Raw genomic sequence first — 16,567 nt, forward strand, 5'->3', positions numbered from 1 at the left:
GCCTCGCGAATAATGTGGTTCTCCTGACATAATACCTTTCACCTGGCTTCTATAGTTGATGTTCTCATCGCTTATTTGTGGAAACCCTAACGGATATTGTTTAGAAGTTCGATTCAGTAATCCTCCCAAATGATGGGTGGTACTATTCCAGGATGACTGATTTGATTGGGTGCACCATTCATAGCAGGAGTTGGTCGCGGCATCGTATTCTTCGGAAATACCGGTATGGATGAACTCGATGTGGAAACTGGAACTCTCGAGTGGCTCGATTGCACTGCTACTACACCAGCGCTCCTACTGTTGGATGCCGATGTTGTCGCGATTGGGGCGGTTTCGAGGATTGTTGGTTTGAACACACTCGTAACGGTTGTAGCGTTTGCCACTGGCTGGTGTGCTTTGGAATGCGTTGGAACCTGGACGACAGCTGTCGTAGTCGACTCCGAAACTGGAACTGTTTCTTGGGTGGTTAAGGTAGAGTTAACTATACCCCCTAGATGTTGTGCCTGCCATCGGTTGACTTTACTGATGCTGCTCTGAACTGATTTCCGGCTTTTTTGGTCGTTACATTCGTCGTCGCACTCCTCTTCTAACGCGCGGTACTTTTCCAGCAAAAACTGCTCATCGATTTCGAGTTGTTTCCTCTCCACTTCGTTTTCCTTCAGGAGTCTTTCCGCTTCGTGGCGTCTCCGCTGCTCAGCTTGTTCCAGTTCCAACTGTCGTTTCATTATTGTCTTCTGTTCCTGTAGTTTCATCAGGCGAAGCTTCGTTCTGTTTCGGGTGCTGCTGGCAGACGATCCGACGTCCGAGCCGGCGACGTTAGGTGGTTTAGGTGCGTTTTTTGTGGCATCGGGTTCTTTCTCTCCAGGGACACACTCCTGACAGATAAAATCCTTCTCGCAGATGCTTTCTCCAACTCCTACGCAGTCGAAGTGCCACCAAGCTTCGCACTTATCGCAAGCAACCATCCGGCTATTGTCGGCCTCACCACATGCACGACAGCTATTCTGGATGTCATCTTGCATCTTTCGGATCCGGTTAGATCTTTTAGTTTTGTTGGAAGAGTAAATTTCGGATTTCTCCTGAGCGAATCCACCTTTGTTCGAGATGGAAAATGATCTAGTTTAACCTCCAATTTTTCTCCTATCCAACAAATGTGTAATCGTAGATGTTCCTAGAACGACTTCAAGAAATTGTTACGAAACTATAAACTTCAACAATTGTGCATAAATATAATAGAAACTGGAAACTGGTGTACCTTGTGTTCAATTTGGTTTATGAATGATGGCCGATCAGATCCTATCTATCTCGCCAGCAACGGTATCGTTGGGGTCAACTGTGGCAACGAGGGGTCTAACGTATGTGCTCGTAACCGTCGCAACAATGACGAACGACGAATAACGAAGCTAGAGAGAATCGCAAAGTCGTAGTGTTGATATGTTCTGAGAAATGAACGAATTATTGATTTCTCGGTCTGACAGACCAATGCGCGAGTATAGGAGTGTTAACGTTCGCCGAGTTAAAAAGCAGACCAGTTTGCGAACGATTACTGTATTCGCAGAATAGAAAAATAAGCCAGTAAGACGTAATATTATCACATACCAAAAAGAAGTACACCAATAACCACTATTTACCAAATCTCTAGCATAGCGAACAAATGATATAATGATGTTACTCGTAAACCTAATCATCTTATTATACAAAATATAATGTATTGCCAACACAAGCTAAGCAGTCAGCTCAATTACATTGCTTCCACATTTCGCTACGTGTTTTAGGCAAAAGGCTAGAGTGTCGTAAGTTTTTTCACACCGGTCACACATAAACCGGCCTTTCTTGATCCTGTGTGTTAGCTCATGCCTCTGGAGGCTGAGCTGAGAGTTGAACAGCTTCTGGCAGATTACGCATTTGTATTGTTTCGTACATTTGTGGCGACCTACATGACGCCGAAATAGAACGATATTATTATACACTTTCCTACAAGTTTCGCACTCAACTGTTGACTTATCGTGAAAGTTCTTCGCGTGATAGTCGCGCGAACTTCTCCACCGATATCGTAGCGGGCACTCTGGGCAGACGTATTTGAACGAATGCGATTCGAAATGTTTGTTGAGGGCATTCACATTGGAAAGCATTATCGGATGTGTCGCCGTGGTGCAGTGAGAACATTCATACGGTAGCATCTCTTTGTGTTTCAGGAGATGAACATTGAACTTGTCGTCACATTCGAAAATAGGCCCACAGATGAAACATTTGAGCAGATTTGATTGTTTTTTCTTTCGAAGACTTAACTTTACATTTCCTTCCTTACAGCTGTGACCCTTCTCATCATCATCTGATGGTTCAATTTTAATGTCAATGGGATATTGTTCTACTCGCTCCTGAATGGACTCGGAAAGTACGTTACGGTTTATAGTTACCATACAACTGTTTTCGTCCTCATCAGTTGGATTCGTTTCAGCGAACGCGATCTGATTATTGCCATCATCATTTTCATAAGTATTTTTCCGATCAACTATCGCCTCATTCTTCATTCTCCACTTACTGAGCGATGATTGAGTTTCAATCAGTTTTTTGTAAAAGTCGTGCAGAAGATTGACATTTTTGAGGCAATCCTGGCAAATTTGACGCGGAAAAACCATGCTGTTGTCGAGCTGAAATTAAAAAACAATCAATTGGAAAACGCAATCAGTATAAACCAAATTACTGGCTCACCTCTACTCCGAGGATTGAAGTGATTATTTCGATCAACAGTTGTTCTCCAATGAATGTCTCGAACAACGGCGACATTTCCGACGAATTTCGTAAGCAAAGACGACAAATGCCCATTTTCATTCGCAAATGTTCCTCTATTTCAATGCTTGCCAATGCAATTGCGAAATTTGTTCATTTTGGAACGCTATTTTTGACCAAAACAAACTAATCAGCTGGAACAAGCTGTCTAAAAACAAATCTGAAGGGCTGTCGAAAAAAAACTTGAAGAGCTTAGGGTGCTCAAACACTGTTCGACCGAAGCCAAATATTTGACTATTTTTGACAGATAAAAATTGATCAACGTGTACTGATCAAATATTTTCGACACAAAACACGACAAGCAAATATTGATTACTTGTTTGCTTAAACTTTTTCAGACCAATATGTCAAACAATGTACTGATGTACGTCGAATATTTCAGTCAACTATTTTGTATTTTTGATGTTTGGCATTGTTTGCCACTGTTGATAATTGAAGAGTGACAAACAAAGTGGCAAATAAAACTGCCAAAAGAGATGCCAGATCTTTTTATTGTAATATTTATTCGTCCATTTTCAAATAATTGAAAATCGATGTAATATGTATTTTACATCTAAATTATTCAGTTGATTATGTCATTATTTTTCTTTCATCAATCACAACGAAATTAATAGAAGAATTTTAGGCCTGAGACACATTCAAAAAATTGAGCAACACGGATCAATCTGTGCAACTAGGATTCATGCCCGAAAGTAAACATTAGTAAACATTTCGCATAATGGCAGCAAGGTAAGTTTGTGATTTTCTATACAATATTAATGATATTTAATAATAATTTCTAGGTTTTATCGCAAAATACGAGGAAAAGCTCCTGGCTATCGAGCCAAATCACAACAGACCAGAATCAATGCATCCCAGGCAATCAACGATGTACCGGTACATCACTACACTCCGATACGATCGAAAGCCGTAAGATGACGTTTGTGGATGTGATCGAAAAATCCATCAAGAAGGGCCACGCTTGTTCGGAGCTACACGCATCATTCTGCTGTTGGTGATTCAGTTCGACGAAGTAGACGATATTAAGAAGCTGATCATGGTCCTGAAGCACGGCGGCCGGGCCGAGCACTGTATGGCTTTGGTTTTGTTCAATTTCTTTGGTTTGGATGATTTTGGAGACTGGCTGCCACTGATGAAAAGCTTCGACGCAATTTTCTCCGGCAGCTATCTCAAAGGAGACAACATACCGAGCAGTACCAACACCGATGCTGCTGTCCTTCACAGTTCCTCTTAGCGCTTCGACTCTAATGCTCACACTGGTTCCCTCGGGGGATTTAGTTTCTCTTGTCAACAGTAGCCATGATTCCATCGATCCAAACACTCGTCGGATTGCCACAAAGGCCGCCATCTTGACGTAAGAATGGCTGCCGGGGAAATCATCGCACTCATTCTGGAGAGTAGCCGCTCTCGTGACGACGGCTTCCTTGACGAGGAACTTTCCGATTTCCGATCGAAGCCACTAAGAAGTTGTCCACCGATGCCCACAAGTATCGTGCCAAACGTGTAACAAGGATCAGCGTGCGAGTCAACAGTGATCTCGAGGAGGACATCTCGCTGGAGATTTGTATCTAGTTCGGCAAGGAAGCTTTTTGAAGATTCGGTACAAAATATCGAAGGTCGATTCAGGACCATGGAGGTATCGAACCATCATTTTTGAAGGTGTCGAAAAAGGGACTTCCGATTTGACCTCTGTTTTCCTCTTTTTGACACTCATGAACCAGTGTAAGAAATATTTTGAGGGTTATAGTGTTCATTTCAATGTTGCAGTTGCCCAAAAACGAGAATTTTATGTGATGAATGGCCGTTGCAATTTAAAAACTCGACCACATTGCTAAGCTCAAATGCATAGAATTTCGAGCTAGGTTGCATCGAAAACCTATATATTCCATACGAAAATCAAAATGACAGATCCAGACATCCAGTGAATATGAGCAAATGAACTTTCGTTCTTCAATATGTTTTGAAGCTTATTTTTCCACCCAGTGTCATTTTCATCTTGATTCTTCCAGATGCCAGAATTGAATTTCATTTTAGCCAAATGAATATCAGCTGCTGTTTACTTTTAACATCAGGCAGCTGTGTGCGGTTGGTTTTTATTTATGCCGTTGTTACAGTCTCGCCAAACAAAATCCTGCGCGATTTCTTGCAAAGTTAGTTTCATCGAACTGTGGCGTTTTTGTTCTGTAAATGGTCTAGCCTGACTATTTTTTTTTCATTTTTTGAATTTTGACTCAAAATCATTGCCAGAACGAATATCGTTTCGAATGTGATGAATATCAATTTGTTGCTTTTGATATTCAAAGTATAAATAACATGAACCCTACCCAATGCCGCATTCATACATTATAGCAAATTTGTTCATGCATAAGCGATGTGAGCAAAATGAACTCGTTTGTTATTCTCATCAATATAATGAGGGCAATGTGTTTCAAGCTGAAAAAAAGTCATTTACACTGAAATAAAATCACATTCGTTACTCGTGAATATTTGTTGATATTCTAAGACACTGCGTTCAACTACGAAGTCGTTTAATGTAATTCCCTTGTTTATCTCTTCGAACATTCACCTCTATTCCGGATCACGATCGGGTTTGGAATTAGCAAAATGGTGCTTTTTTTTAACCCGTTCAACTTCGATTAAGCACATTTATCAATCCGTTCGACTTCGAATTATTTCGAAATTGCTTTTTCATCATTGCAAGGATGCCAAATTTGCAGACATGTTCTCAATTTTACTGTTATTTAATTATTATCGCAAACTCTTCTGTTGCAGACTGCAGGGATATTGTATTTATTTTCTTAATGGCTTGGTTCAGCTCCTTGCGCTAACAATCCTTTTTTTAAGACATTACTTTGCTGTTCTCACGGTTACAAATGTAGATGGCAAATATTTATACAAATCACCATTTAAGAAAATCATCTGGCATCTGTGGAGGTGATGGCATATACTTTGACAAAGGCCAAAACTAAGGGTGCTCATACACTGTTTGACCGAAGCCAAATATTTGACTCTTTTTGACAGATAAAATTTGGTCAACGTGTACTGATCAAATATATTCTACACAAAACACGACAAGCAAATATTCAATTATTGGATGCCTAAAATATTTTTTCAGTTTGTTCTTCGAACCTGTCGGTACATGGTTAGGTTACCTTGGATATTTCAGTTGGCTTTTTTCCATGTTCGGTGTTTGATATTGTTTACTACTGTTTAAAATTGAAGAGTGGCAAACAAAATAGTGTTTGTACAAATATCAAATCAAACCTTATTTGTCAAAAAATATCAAATATTTGACCTCCGGGCAAACAGTGTACGGCCACCTTAAAACAACAATGAAAAAATAAAATAGCATAGAAACATGAAAATATGGATGAAGTACAGAATACAACTTCCAAACAACGCAAATCCCCGCGAAGAGAGAAACAGCGAATTTGGTTCCAACGTTGGTTCACAGTATGAATCCGATTCGGAGCTGCTTGCAAATGATAAGCTCCGCCTGGAAGATTCCGATGGGGATGTGTTAAGGTGAAGGTGGAAGCTAGCCATTGTAGTAGTATAGGTAAAACCACGTGTAAAAATGGGGTAATAGTGTTTGTGAGAGAAGAGCAAAGCACATGTAAATAGATCAATTCACTTATCAGACTGTGTGGCGCTTCATTGACACGAGTCTTTGAATACATTTGAAAAAAAAAATAACAATTCAATACTGAAGTTAAATGTATGAACGATATGTTCCGATGAACCATGCCAATTGCAAACATAAATATATAGAAGGGGTATTTTTGCATATGAAGTAAAATTCTGATTATACGCGAGCGTAACATGTGCTAATTTATAAAACATGCGAATTGGGGCTCTTTTGATATTAACAAGTTCTACCGCATAGTAACTCGATGCTGATAATTCCTCAATATTTTCCTTCGTTGGTCGTATTGTTTTCACATATTCACGTTGGAGAACCTTAACCCTTCTCTTCGTTGGCTGAGACATTTTGATTGGATGTAATACTTTTCCGTTTATTGTTTTTGAAAGCATAGGCAGCCGTGGCAGTGTTCCGAGCTCTGCAATACAATTTTCTTACCCAATATTAAAGTTGCTAAAACTTACATTATAGACCCATTAAACGTAAAAATAATGATTGTATTGATATCAACACTATTTTATTCTATTGATTTTCATGACATGAAAGGCTATGACTCAGGAATAACATTTTATCGAGTGGTTTTGATAGCTGTTTCGATGATGTTGTCTGGCATCAGTGTCGAAAAAATAACGATGCTTTCACCAATACAAACAAAACCATTGCCGAAGATTGAAAAATGAAAATTTAACTTTCAGAGCACTTGCTCGAGTTTTCCGACGTTTTTCACTATACAGTGCGACAGCAGATGAAAATTTAATATCTTGTGAGTAATCGATTAGATTTTGGTTGATATTACTTCATGGGAAGTGTGCGAAAACGATCATTTTCTTCACATAATTTCGCGCAATTATTGATTTTCGGGCGAGGGGTGAGGGACGGAGATGAAAGAAATGAGCGCCATTGTGGCTAGCTTCCACCTTAACCTTAATTCCTGGTGAGAATCCAATCAGTGGCAACATATTACGATATTACTATCGTCACCGCCTAAATGTGACTGTTCAGAATAACCCGAAGAAAAAAATCGATGCAGTAGTTAACGATGACCCTGAAGAGGACAATATTGAACTTCAGTTGGGATTGTATCAGAAAAAATTACGACTCATTGACAGTAAGGCCATCTACACACTAGGCAACCTAAGTTGGAAAGCAACTTAACGAATATGTCAAATAAGATGAGAGCATACACACTAGGCAACTGGCAACTTAGGTCGGACCAACTTTTTCGATTCAACCTAGCATGTCGAGTCGCGCGCGATTTATGTCGACAACTTTTTCGTTCAATTGCTGTTGACGTTTTGATTTCTGCGTTCATTGAATTTCAATATCTGTCAGTGGTGATGCAAAACAGTGTTTACAATATTGGCGCATCTGTTTCTATGAACGAACGAGATGTAAGTATTTTGCTACTTTGGTTTAGTTTATATATAATATATATTCGTTTGACGTTAGGAAATGCCATCAATATGCAAGTTCTCTTGATATACCGTCCGGGAAGAGTGCTGAATTGGTCAAGGATGCGTATAATATTGGAGATTTAGCAAGAAGCACAGAATCCGCTGGATGTGTTTTTTCCAAGTTAACAGCAATTGTTGCTGTCTGTTGTTATCAGCGAGCCGAAATAAGTATGTTAGGTAAATATGTCACCTTTAGCTTGATGCCGTCGGTTATAATAATGATTCAACAAATACCAACAGATAGCCTAAGATTGGATAATTCTGGTCAGATTTCCCGGGAAACCGTTATCATCCCTGATTCTCGATTGTACCATGTGCGAAGGTGCGGTCTGCGAATATGTGACCCCTAGGAGAATTTTTCATATTCAGCGTTAGTGTATACATAAATCATTCTTTAGAAGAATTGTTGAAAATTTTTCTGTTTTCTTTATATAATTCTTTTCGGCTGTATTCTTATTTCAATGATTTTTTTATGTTTGTAAATATTGTTTGCTGGTTTGTGGTATTACTCCAACGAAAAATAAATATATACATCCATTTTTTAGAAATATTTAGAATTTAGAAAAAAAGCAGAACCCAAAAAAAATTCTGAAATCTATTGTACACACGAAGGAATATTAACACAACGGTACATTTTTTAAATAAAAATGGTATTATTGTTTGATATATGAGATGAAACACCTTCGAAAAAAGTACATCCAGGAATGCCAGATAAGCAGATTTTTTTTCTGCTATAGTGTAAATTGTATTTCAAATGTGCCCTTTTGATTCTATTGTAGTTTTAAGAAGCCGCGTATGCATTCAATTTGATTCGATGATTTGTGAAATTAAGTTTTTATTTATTTTTTCTTTGCCTGGTGTCAAGAAAAATCCCAAGTAATGTAGTTTTTTTCAAACCAATTTTTCATAATTTGCTCTCCGTATGATTTTTTCGGCAGTTAAATAAATGGCATCTCTGCCAGCGATTAGGCAGTTTATGATGACGGATAAAAACTTAACGAATTCATCGCGTTCGAGTTGTCTCAATGTGCAGAGCTGAGTTGGCGATGCGATTGACATCGCCAACATAGATCGGGTTGCTGTTGCCTAATGTGTAGACGGCCTAAGTCGGAGCAAGACGGGTCTATGGTACTAGGTGAGGCCGTTTCATCACTAAGTTGATTAGGGGAGCGGTATATGAAAACAGTACGGAAGAAAGCAGAAGGGGAATTATTTGCTTGAAGCGTGAAAGAGACAGACTGATCAGGAACGAGCTTCGGCACTAGCGTATTGTGTTTTGTTTACAAACACAATTATTTGCTTGAAGCGTGAAAGAGACAGACTGATCAGGAACGAGCTTCGGCACTAGCGTATTGTGTTTTGTTTACAAACAAAACACAGTAGACTTCCAAGATGGCTGAAGAGTGGTTTTAGCAAGTTGGCCCACCTTAGGATATACTTCTACGCGCCTTGAGTCGGAGGGGAAACAACCTGGTGGGAACGATCGATCTGTAAAGCCAGTCCAGAATAGAGGTGTGCAAATCAGCTCATCATGATGAACAGCTCTGATCATATCAGCTCATCTAAATGAGCTGTTCTTTATGAACAGCTCTTCAGCTCAGTTGTCAGTGCCGACTTTCAATTTGGGTCCCAAACTCGATAGCCACGAAGCCAGTTTGAAAATGTTAAAATTCAAATGAAATTTTTCACACCATATTATTAATTACTTGAAACACGTATTCCAGACTATTATTTACAACAGACTCGGCGAGTACAACATTTCCGACATTTTTACTGAGGCTTTACATTACAATAGAAAGTTTTCTTCAAAAAAAAAAATCTTATGAGATTTTTGCACCGCCTGCAAACAAAGTGTTTTTCATTGAAATAGAATACTCATTTGATACACAGAAGTTAAATTTCATTAATAATTTGAATTTTAAAAACGTGTTCATTCTGCCTGAGAGCCAATTATTATTTTTGGCGCCCCCTAAACTGGTAAACAAAGCTCAATGCCGTCAACGCGAATATAACAGTTGAAAAGACGAGGGACAAATGAAACTAAACTGATGTCTTAACACGAAGAGCGAGAGACGGTCAGTTCGTTTGAATCTTACAGCTCTCTTCAATTCTACAGCTCTTTTCTCTCCTTCATCATCATCAAAGTGAGCTGAAGAGCTGTTTGATTTTTTTTGCGAGCTGTTCCGCGTCAACTCACTTCAAAGAGTCGATTCTTCGGAACAGCTCATGAGCGGATGGCACATCTCTAGTCCAGAAGAAAGTTTCTTCTATGGTGGATAGCGATCCTGAGTCAGATAGTTCTGTTGGCAAACGTCTGAAGAGGCAGAGGAAATCGTGCCATAGGAGATCAAATTGGCCAATCGATGAATTGGCTGAAAACGCTAATTGACTCTGATTCGGTCACATCAGATAAAGAGCCGGAAAGTGATGCGATGCGAAAGAAGAGAAAACACACAAATACTAAGAAAAATTCAAATTACGCTGGCTTGTTGACAAAGGTAAGATTAAACATATTTTACATCGAGCAGTGGTTTTGAAATTATTCTCAATTTTAGTTGAACCTTGACCTCAGTGACGAGAAAACTTAATCTAATGGGAGCGGTGATAATGAAACGGACGTAGAAAATAATGACAGCGATAATGATGAACCCAAGAAAAATAGAAAAATTATCAAGAAAGCATTCGAAGATAGGCCTCAAAGGATGTTTAAATAAGAGATAAAAAGGGCATGTTTACTTTTACTATTTTGGGTTATTTTTAAGATGTCGGTGGAAACAGCGATGGAATAAATGAAAATAATTCAGAGTGAATCGCAGCGAATGGCCCGGGAAGCGTGCGTAGCAGTTTCGTATCATAGCCCTAATTCATGTAATTTCAATAGGAAAATTCCTTGGACGAAAACAAATTAACAAACCAAATCCGAAAATTATAGTCGAACAGTTCCCAAGCCATTTCTTTATGTATGTACAACTCTAGTCAACTATCCGTGTGGTGATATACACGTGATAATTTGAAATGTTTTATTATTGAAGCCAATGAATACATTATTCACTATAATCATTTTGTTTTCGATGTTGAAGAACCATCGCTGATCCGAATTGTTCCTCCTTCACTGGTAAAATCGGTTACAAAGCAGACCTGTAATTGAACATGAAGTTAGTCAAAATCAATATTTTTTCGTATATCGTATATGAGTTGCTGCAAAATATTTATACTAGAATACTTACATCTCATATTCAAAAACAACGCACTAAAAGCATTAACATGTTAAACACTTCACAACGATTTGTCGTTTTCGTTTTTGTTTTGGTCTCACAGATGTCTGACTACTGCGATGAATGTTCGAAATTCGAAATTCATCGCCCTTTAGGATTTTAGGGAAACAGGTAGAATGCAAAATATTCCTACTCGATCGGATAGTGAAATCCAATCAATCTAATCGCCGATCGTGAACCGGAATGAGGGTGATTATTCTGGAACAGTTGTTTTTCACTGGTGGTTCGCTGCAGTGATGGCCTTGTTGTGTTTTGCCACGTTTTGCCACGCACTCAGTTCCCATCGAAGTTAAGGCGGCACGATATCGACCTAAATCATACACCGTCCTATGTGTGATCTAGAGAACTCGGAATTCCCTAGATGTTTGCTATTGAAGTAAGGCGTTTAGCTCGTCCTCTCTCGAGCTGTCGTGATTTAATCGAGGGAATCTATTTCCCTAGATATCGGCAGTTTAGGCCTAGGAATCACGAGTGGAGCCACCAAAGTGTGACAGAGCCAGAGAACCTATTTCCCTGGACTCATTTGATTTCTCTTAAGGGCTAAGCCCGATTGAAAATATCCCGTAATCACGAATATGTTTCAGTATCAGACGGCTCCAGATTGGTCCGTCCGAGTGAAACTCGTAACTACTTTCGAGTGGGACTATTTTCTTTTGTATACCTTTTTTTGAGTTCCTTCCCTGTTAGGAACTCTGATCACGATTACCGCCGGGCGCTCGTCTCGTTGGTTGGAATGATCTCACGTGTTAAAATTTTACTAACTTTATTTTAACAACTTATAAAGACTTTACAAAACAAACTTTATAATTGAATTTTAACTTGAAATCGAACTTTTCGATTTGAACTTGAATTTTGAACTTGATTTGGCTTCTTAACATGAATTTGAACTAACTTATTAGGCAAGAATTCTGAGTTTATATACCCGAAATTCTTACCCAGCCTAAAGTTGTGAGGAAGAGAAAAGATCTCCCTCCCCTACTCAGATAACCATGTTGGCTTATCTGCCTCCTATTCCTATCCGCTTGTTGCGGTCCTTCGCCCTCACTAGGGGTTCAATAAACATGTTTACTGCCTGATTTGGTTACATAATTTTACCCGCCTGTTCCGTGCGGTTCTAATCTTATCTACCAGCGTGGGAATTTCTATTTCTCTTCCTCCACTACGCCACTGCGTAGGGTCTCAAAAAAACCTAAATAAACGTATGCCCTAATTGCGTGCGTCATAAATTATGCGCCGCTTATCGCTTAAACGCATGCGTTTAGCGTCCTATTCTTCCTTCGCCCTTCGCGCTCATGCGATAAAGGGCGAGACCATGCGGTTGGCGATTAGATTCTGCCTCTCGCATGGGAACCTAAACAAATAAGTGCAATATGTTTTTGTTTCCATCTTCTTATCAACATCTGGTTAAGAAGGGACCTAGTCTTTATGAACGTATTTACGTTCGTCCAAGCTAAGAAAAACCGCTCGCTTGGGTTTGTTTATTGCTATGCGCCTCTTCGCATAGCATTCTAGCATTTACATATTTTCAGTGTCATAAATCATGTGCACTCTTATCTGGTGGAAGCTAAGGAAAGAGAAACAGTCCTTTTTCGCAGGTGTTTTTTACATTTTACAAATGCGCTTGTTGCTGTTGGAGTAGTAACCTGCGATCTAAATAGTTGATAGGTAGTATCCTGGAGCAACCTTAGTAACCGTTGTTCGTTTACCAGGATAAATAGATGTAATAAAATTTTCATTACTTGTTCAGACTTTGACCAATTCACACGTTGTTTTTATTTCCACTCACAAGTGGTTATGGGCCCAGAACTGGCCATAGCCTGAATATTAAGAGAAGCTTATTTTCGATTCCGAAACCATGATCCCGAGAGACACGCCCCAGAGCAGTGGTGTTGGAAGTAATAGGAGCGGATGTACGAGGACGGCAAACAGTGGCGCAGGATTACCGGCTGGTGGTGATGGCGTGCGGTCCGCAGGTGTTGTTCGTGCCTTTGGAAACCCTGTAAATCTTTCGAACATGGAGAAGCTGCGTGGACGTGAAAACTATGCTTCATGGGCTTTCGCAATGAAGATGACCCTAATAAGAGAAGGTTCCTGGCGAGCAGTGAAGCCAACTCAAGGTCAAGAGGTCGATCCCGAGATGAGCGAACGAGCGTTAGCTGCGATTTGCCTAAGCTTGGAGAAGAATAATTATAGTCTGGTGAAGAACGTTGAAACGACAAAAGAAGCGTGTGAAAAGCTTCAGAAATCGTTTCAGGACAATGGACTAATTCGTCGTTTCGGATTGTTGGATAATTTGACGTCGGTGAAGTTGGAGGAAATTGGTTCCGTTGAAGACTACGTCGACGAACTGGTAACAACTGCTCAAAACCTGAGTGAAATCGGATTCGAGGTAAATGATCAGTGGCTGGCATCGCTATTATTGAAAGGATTGCCAGAATACTATAACCCCATGATCATGGGACTGCAAGCCTCAGGGATTGAGCTGACGGCCGACACCGTGAAAGCGAAAATACTTCAAGACGTGAAGTGGCCGTTGAAAAGCTCCGGAACAGAGGGCGCGTTATACACCAAGCAGAATCAAAAACCGAGACAGTCTAAGACCGAGAAGAAGAACGGAAATTGTTTCAATTGTAAGAAACCCGGACATTTCGCAGCAAATTGTCCGCAGAAGCAACCAACAAAGAACAAAGGCAAGGTTTTATACGCGATGCTAGCTGTTGGAAGAGGAAAAGAAGAAGAATGGTACTTCGACTCAGCTGCAAGTAGTCATATGACCAGATGTGAAGAAGGTTTCAAGAAGCAAGCACTCGATTGATACAGCAAATAATCAGTCGATAAAGTCCGTTGCAAAAGGGTTTGTCGAGCTAGATCTCAAAGAAGGAAGCATCGAAGTTCAAGACGTACTGCTAGTTCCTGACTTGGCTACAAATTTGCTATCCATCAGCAAGATTTGTAAGAAAGGTCTGAAGGTCGTTTTTACGGCAACGAAATGTGAAGTTTTGGACGACGATGGCGATGTGATTGCTTCAGGGAAGGAAAAAGATTGTCTGTATCGATTGAACCAAAAGAAGGAGAAGTCATTCCTGATGATGGATTCGAATATCTGGCATAGACGATTCGGACATATCAATCAGCAGAGTATGGTGAAGTTGATGTCGATGGCAGATGGTATTGTGTTGAAGAAGGAAGCTCTTCAAGATTGCATTGCTTGTCTCCAAGGAAAGCATGCTAGAGACACTTTTCACGCAAGTAGCACGAGGGCAGAAGGCCTACTGGACTTGGTGCATTCAGATGTATGCGGTCCTATTGAAGTTCCATCGCTTGGAGGAAGTCGATTCTTTCTAACTTTCATCGATGACGCAAGTAGAAAAGTGTTCGTGTACTGTCTGGAATCGAAAGGTCATGTGGCAGAAGTATATGAGCAGTTCAAGTCACTCGTCGAACGGCAAACGAGCAGAAAGTTGAAAGTACTTCGCACGGATAATGGAACGGAATATGTCAATTCAAGAATGCGGAAAAATATGCACCGAGACGGAGTTGTGCATCAAACAAGCTGTCCGTATACACCAGAACAAAATGGAGTAGCCGAGCGGATGAACCGCACTTTGGTCGAAAAAGCAAGATGTATGTTGAATGATGCTCAATTGCCAAAGAAATTTTGGGCAGAAGCTATTTCTACAGCGGCATATCTAGTGAATCGCAGTCCGTCCAGATCCTTGAGTTTGGTTACACCCGAAGAAGCGTGGTCCAATCGAAAGCCGAATTTAAAGCATTTGAAGGTGTTTGGATCTCGTGCGATGTTTCATGTCCCAAAACAGAAGAGAAGAAAATTCGATGTGAAGTCCTGTGAAGGTGTTTTCGTCGGGTATGCAGACAATTCAAAAGGGTATCGTATTTTCAATCCTGATTCTGGTGATGTGATCATTAGCCGCGATGTGGTGATTTTGGATGAAGGACGACCATCAAATATGCTGAAGGAAGATCAACTAGAAGCTATTGAGTTCATGGAGTTGTTCACTTGGGTTGAAACGGATGCCGGCGACGTGCAAGGTGGCGTTCCGCCAAGGGTTCAAGATGAAGTTGCAGTACCGATGAATGCAATTGTGCCAGATCAGGCTAACATTTCGGATCATTCTGCAAATAATGTGGTGCCTAATCTTGCGCTCCCACCGCAACTTTCAAGATCAGCTGATGAGCAGCAAGGGTTGAGGCGCAGCGGTCGGGAGCGCTCATTTCCTGGCAAGTATTCAGATTTTGTATGCTTTAGTTCAACTGCTGTACAGAATCTTTCCGAACAGTGCGAACATGATGATTCCGACAATGAGGGTGTTGCGGACGACGGAGATCCAACGAGCTACACTGAAGCATTGAATCGAGCGGACCATCAGCACTGGAAGAAGGCCATGGACGAAGAAATTCGAGCGCTAGACGAAAACGGTACATGGGTTCTGACTGATCTACCGCGAGGAAGGAAGGCGATCATAAATAAATGGGTTCTCAAGACTAAACGAGGTGCTGATGGCGATATCGAAAGGTACAAGGCACGGCTAGTTATAAAAGGATGTTCCCAACGCGCTGGTGTTGACTACAATGAAGTTTACTCTCCGGTGGTGAGATATTCTACCATTCGTTTGCTGATGGCGTTGGCAGTTCAACACGATCTCGACATCGAGCAGCTTGATGCAGTAACTGCATTTCTGCAAGGAAAGCTCAAAGATGAAGAGATATACATGGAACAACCTGAAGGCTACGTTGGTGATCCCACGAAGGTGTGCATGTTGCGAAAAGCTTTGTACGGACTGAAACAGTCAAGCAGGGTGTGGAACACACAACTAGATGAAGCGTTGAAGGAGTTCGGACTGATTCGTTCCAGTGTAGATCAGTGCCTGTACTTCACTTTCAAGAAAAACGGAAAGATGCTATTCGTAACAATCTATGTGGATAATTTTCTAGTGTTCACGAATGATGCAGAAGCCAAAAAGAAGCTGAAATCTTTCCTGAATTCCAGATTCAAAATGAAGAATATAGGCGAGGCGAAGTTCTGCCTGGGACTGCAGATAACTCGTGATCGAATGAACGGAAAGCTTTTCCTCGATCAGAAAAAACTACATCGAGGATGTTTTGAAAAGATTCAACATGGAGAATTCGAAGCCTGTTGCAACGCCAATGGATTCCGGCAATAAACTAGACAAGTCGATGTGCCCCAAGACCCCGGAAGAAGTAGAAGAGATGAAAAAGGTTCCCTTCAAGGAAGTGGTTGGTTCGTTATTGTATGCAGCACAAGCAACCAGACCGGACATAGCGTTTGCAGTTAACTTGGTGAGTCAATTTTCTGCAAACCCTGGAAGACAGCATTGGGAGGCTGTAAAACGTATTATGCGTTACCTTCGTGGCACATGTGACAA

The 16,567-nt window shown here is 40.5% G+C and overlaps 2 protein-coding genes and 1 pseudogene across 3 annotated transcripts; 1 reads left to right on the plus strand and 2 right to left on the minus strand.

The window, feature by feature from the left end:
• Window positions 1-113: 113 nt before the first annotated feature.
• LOC129774447 (inactive histone-lysine N-methyltransferase 2E-like) lies at window positions 114-1,022 on the minus strand. The gene has a single exon (XM_055778186.1). The coding sequence runs from the start codon at window positions 1,020-1,022 to the stop codon at window positions 114-116; it is 909 nt and encodes a 302-aa protein (XP_055634161.1).
• A 175-nt stretch (window positions 1,023-1,197) lies between these two features.
• Window positions 1,198-2,936, minus strand: LOC129778998 (zinc finger protein 555-like). Of its 2 annotated transcripts, XM_055786228.1 has the most exons (3): window positions 2,713-2,936; window positions 1,995-2,651; window positions 1,198-1,933 (listed from the first exon to the last, which is right to left on the minus strand). In XM_055786228.1, the coding sequence occupies exons 1-3, from the start codon at window positions 2,830-2,832 to the stop codon at window positions 1,898-1,900; spliced, it is 813 nt and encodes a 270-aa protein (XP_055642203.1). In that variant the 5' UTR covers window positions 2,833-2,936; the 3' UTR covers window positions 1,198-1,897. The 2 variants fall into 2 exon arrangements, with proteins under 2 accessions (XP_055642203.1, XP_055642202.1); XM_055786227.1 differs by having other exon boundaries at window positions 1,288-2,651.
• A 536-nt stretch (window positions 2,937-3,472) lies between these two features.
• On the plus strand, window positions 3,473-9,949 carry LOC129774448 (interferon-related developmental regulator 2-like; annotated as a pseudogene).
• The last annotated feature ends 6,618 nt before the right edge of the window (window positions 9,950-16,567 follow it).

Source organism: Toxorhynchites rutilus, chromosome 3 (genome assembly GCF_029784135.1).
Source record: "Toxorhynchites rutilus septentrionalis strain SRP chromosome 3, ASM2978413v1, whole genome shotgun sequence".
In the NCBI taxonomy this organism is placed as follows: domain Eukaryota; kingdom Metazoa; phylum Arthropoda; class Insecta; order Diptera; family Culicidae; genus Toxorhynchites; species Toxorhynchites rutilus.

Excerpts from the sequence above, each read along its gene's own strand:
- LOC129778998 (XM_055786227.1), bottom strand. The coding sequence starts at position 2,832 with ATGAAAATGGGCATTTGTCGTCTTTGCTTACGAAATTCGTCGGAAATG. Across the intron at positions 2,652-2,712 it reads CTTCAATCCTCGGAGTAGAG|CTCGACAACAGCATGGTTTT; the intron begins GTGAGCCAGTAA and ends TTTTAATTTCAG.
- LOC129774447 (XM_055778186.1), bottom strand. The coding sequence starts at position 1,022 with ATGCAAGATGACATCCAGAATAGCTGTCGTGCATGTGGTGAGGCCGAC.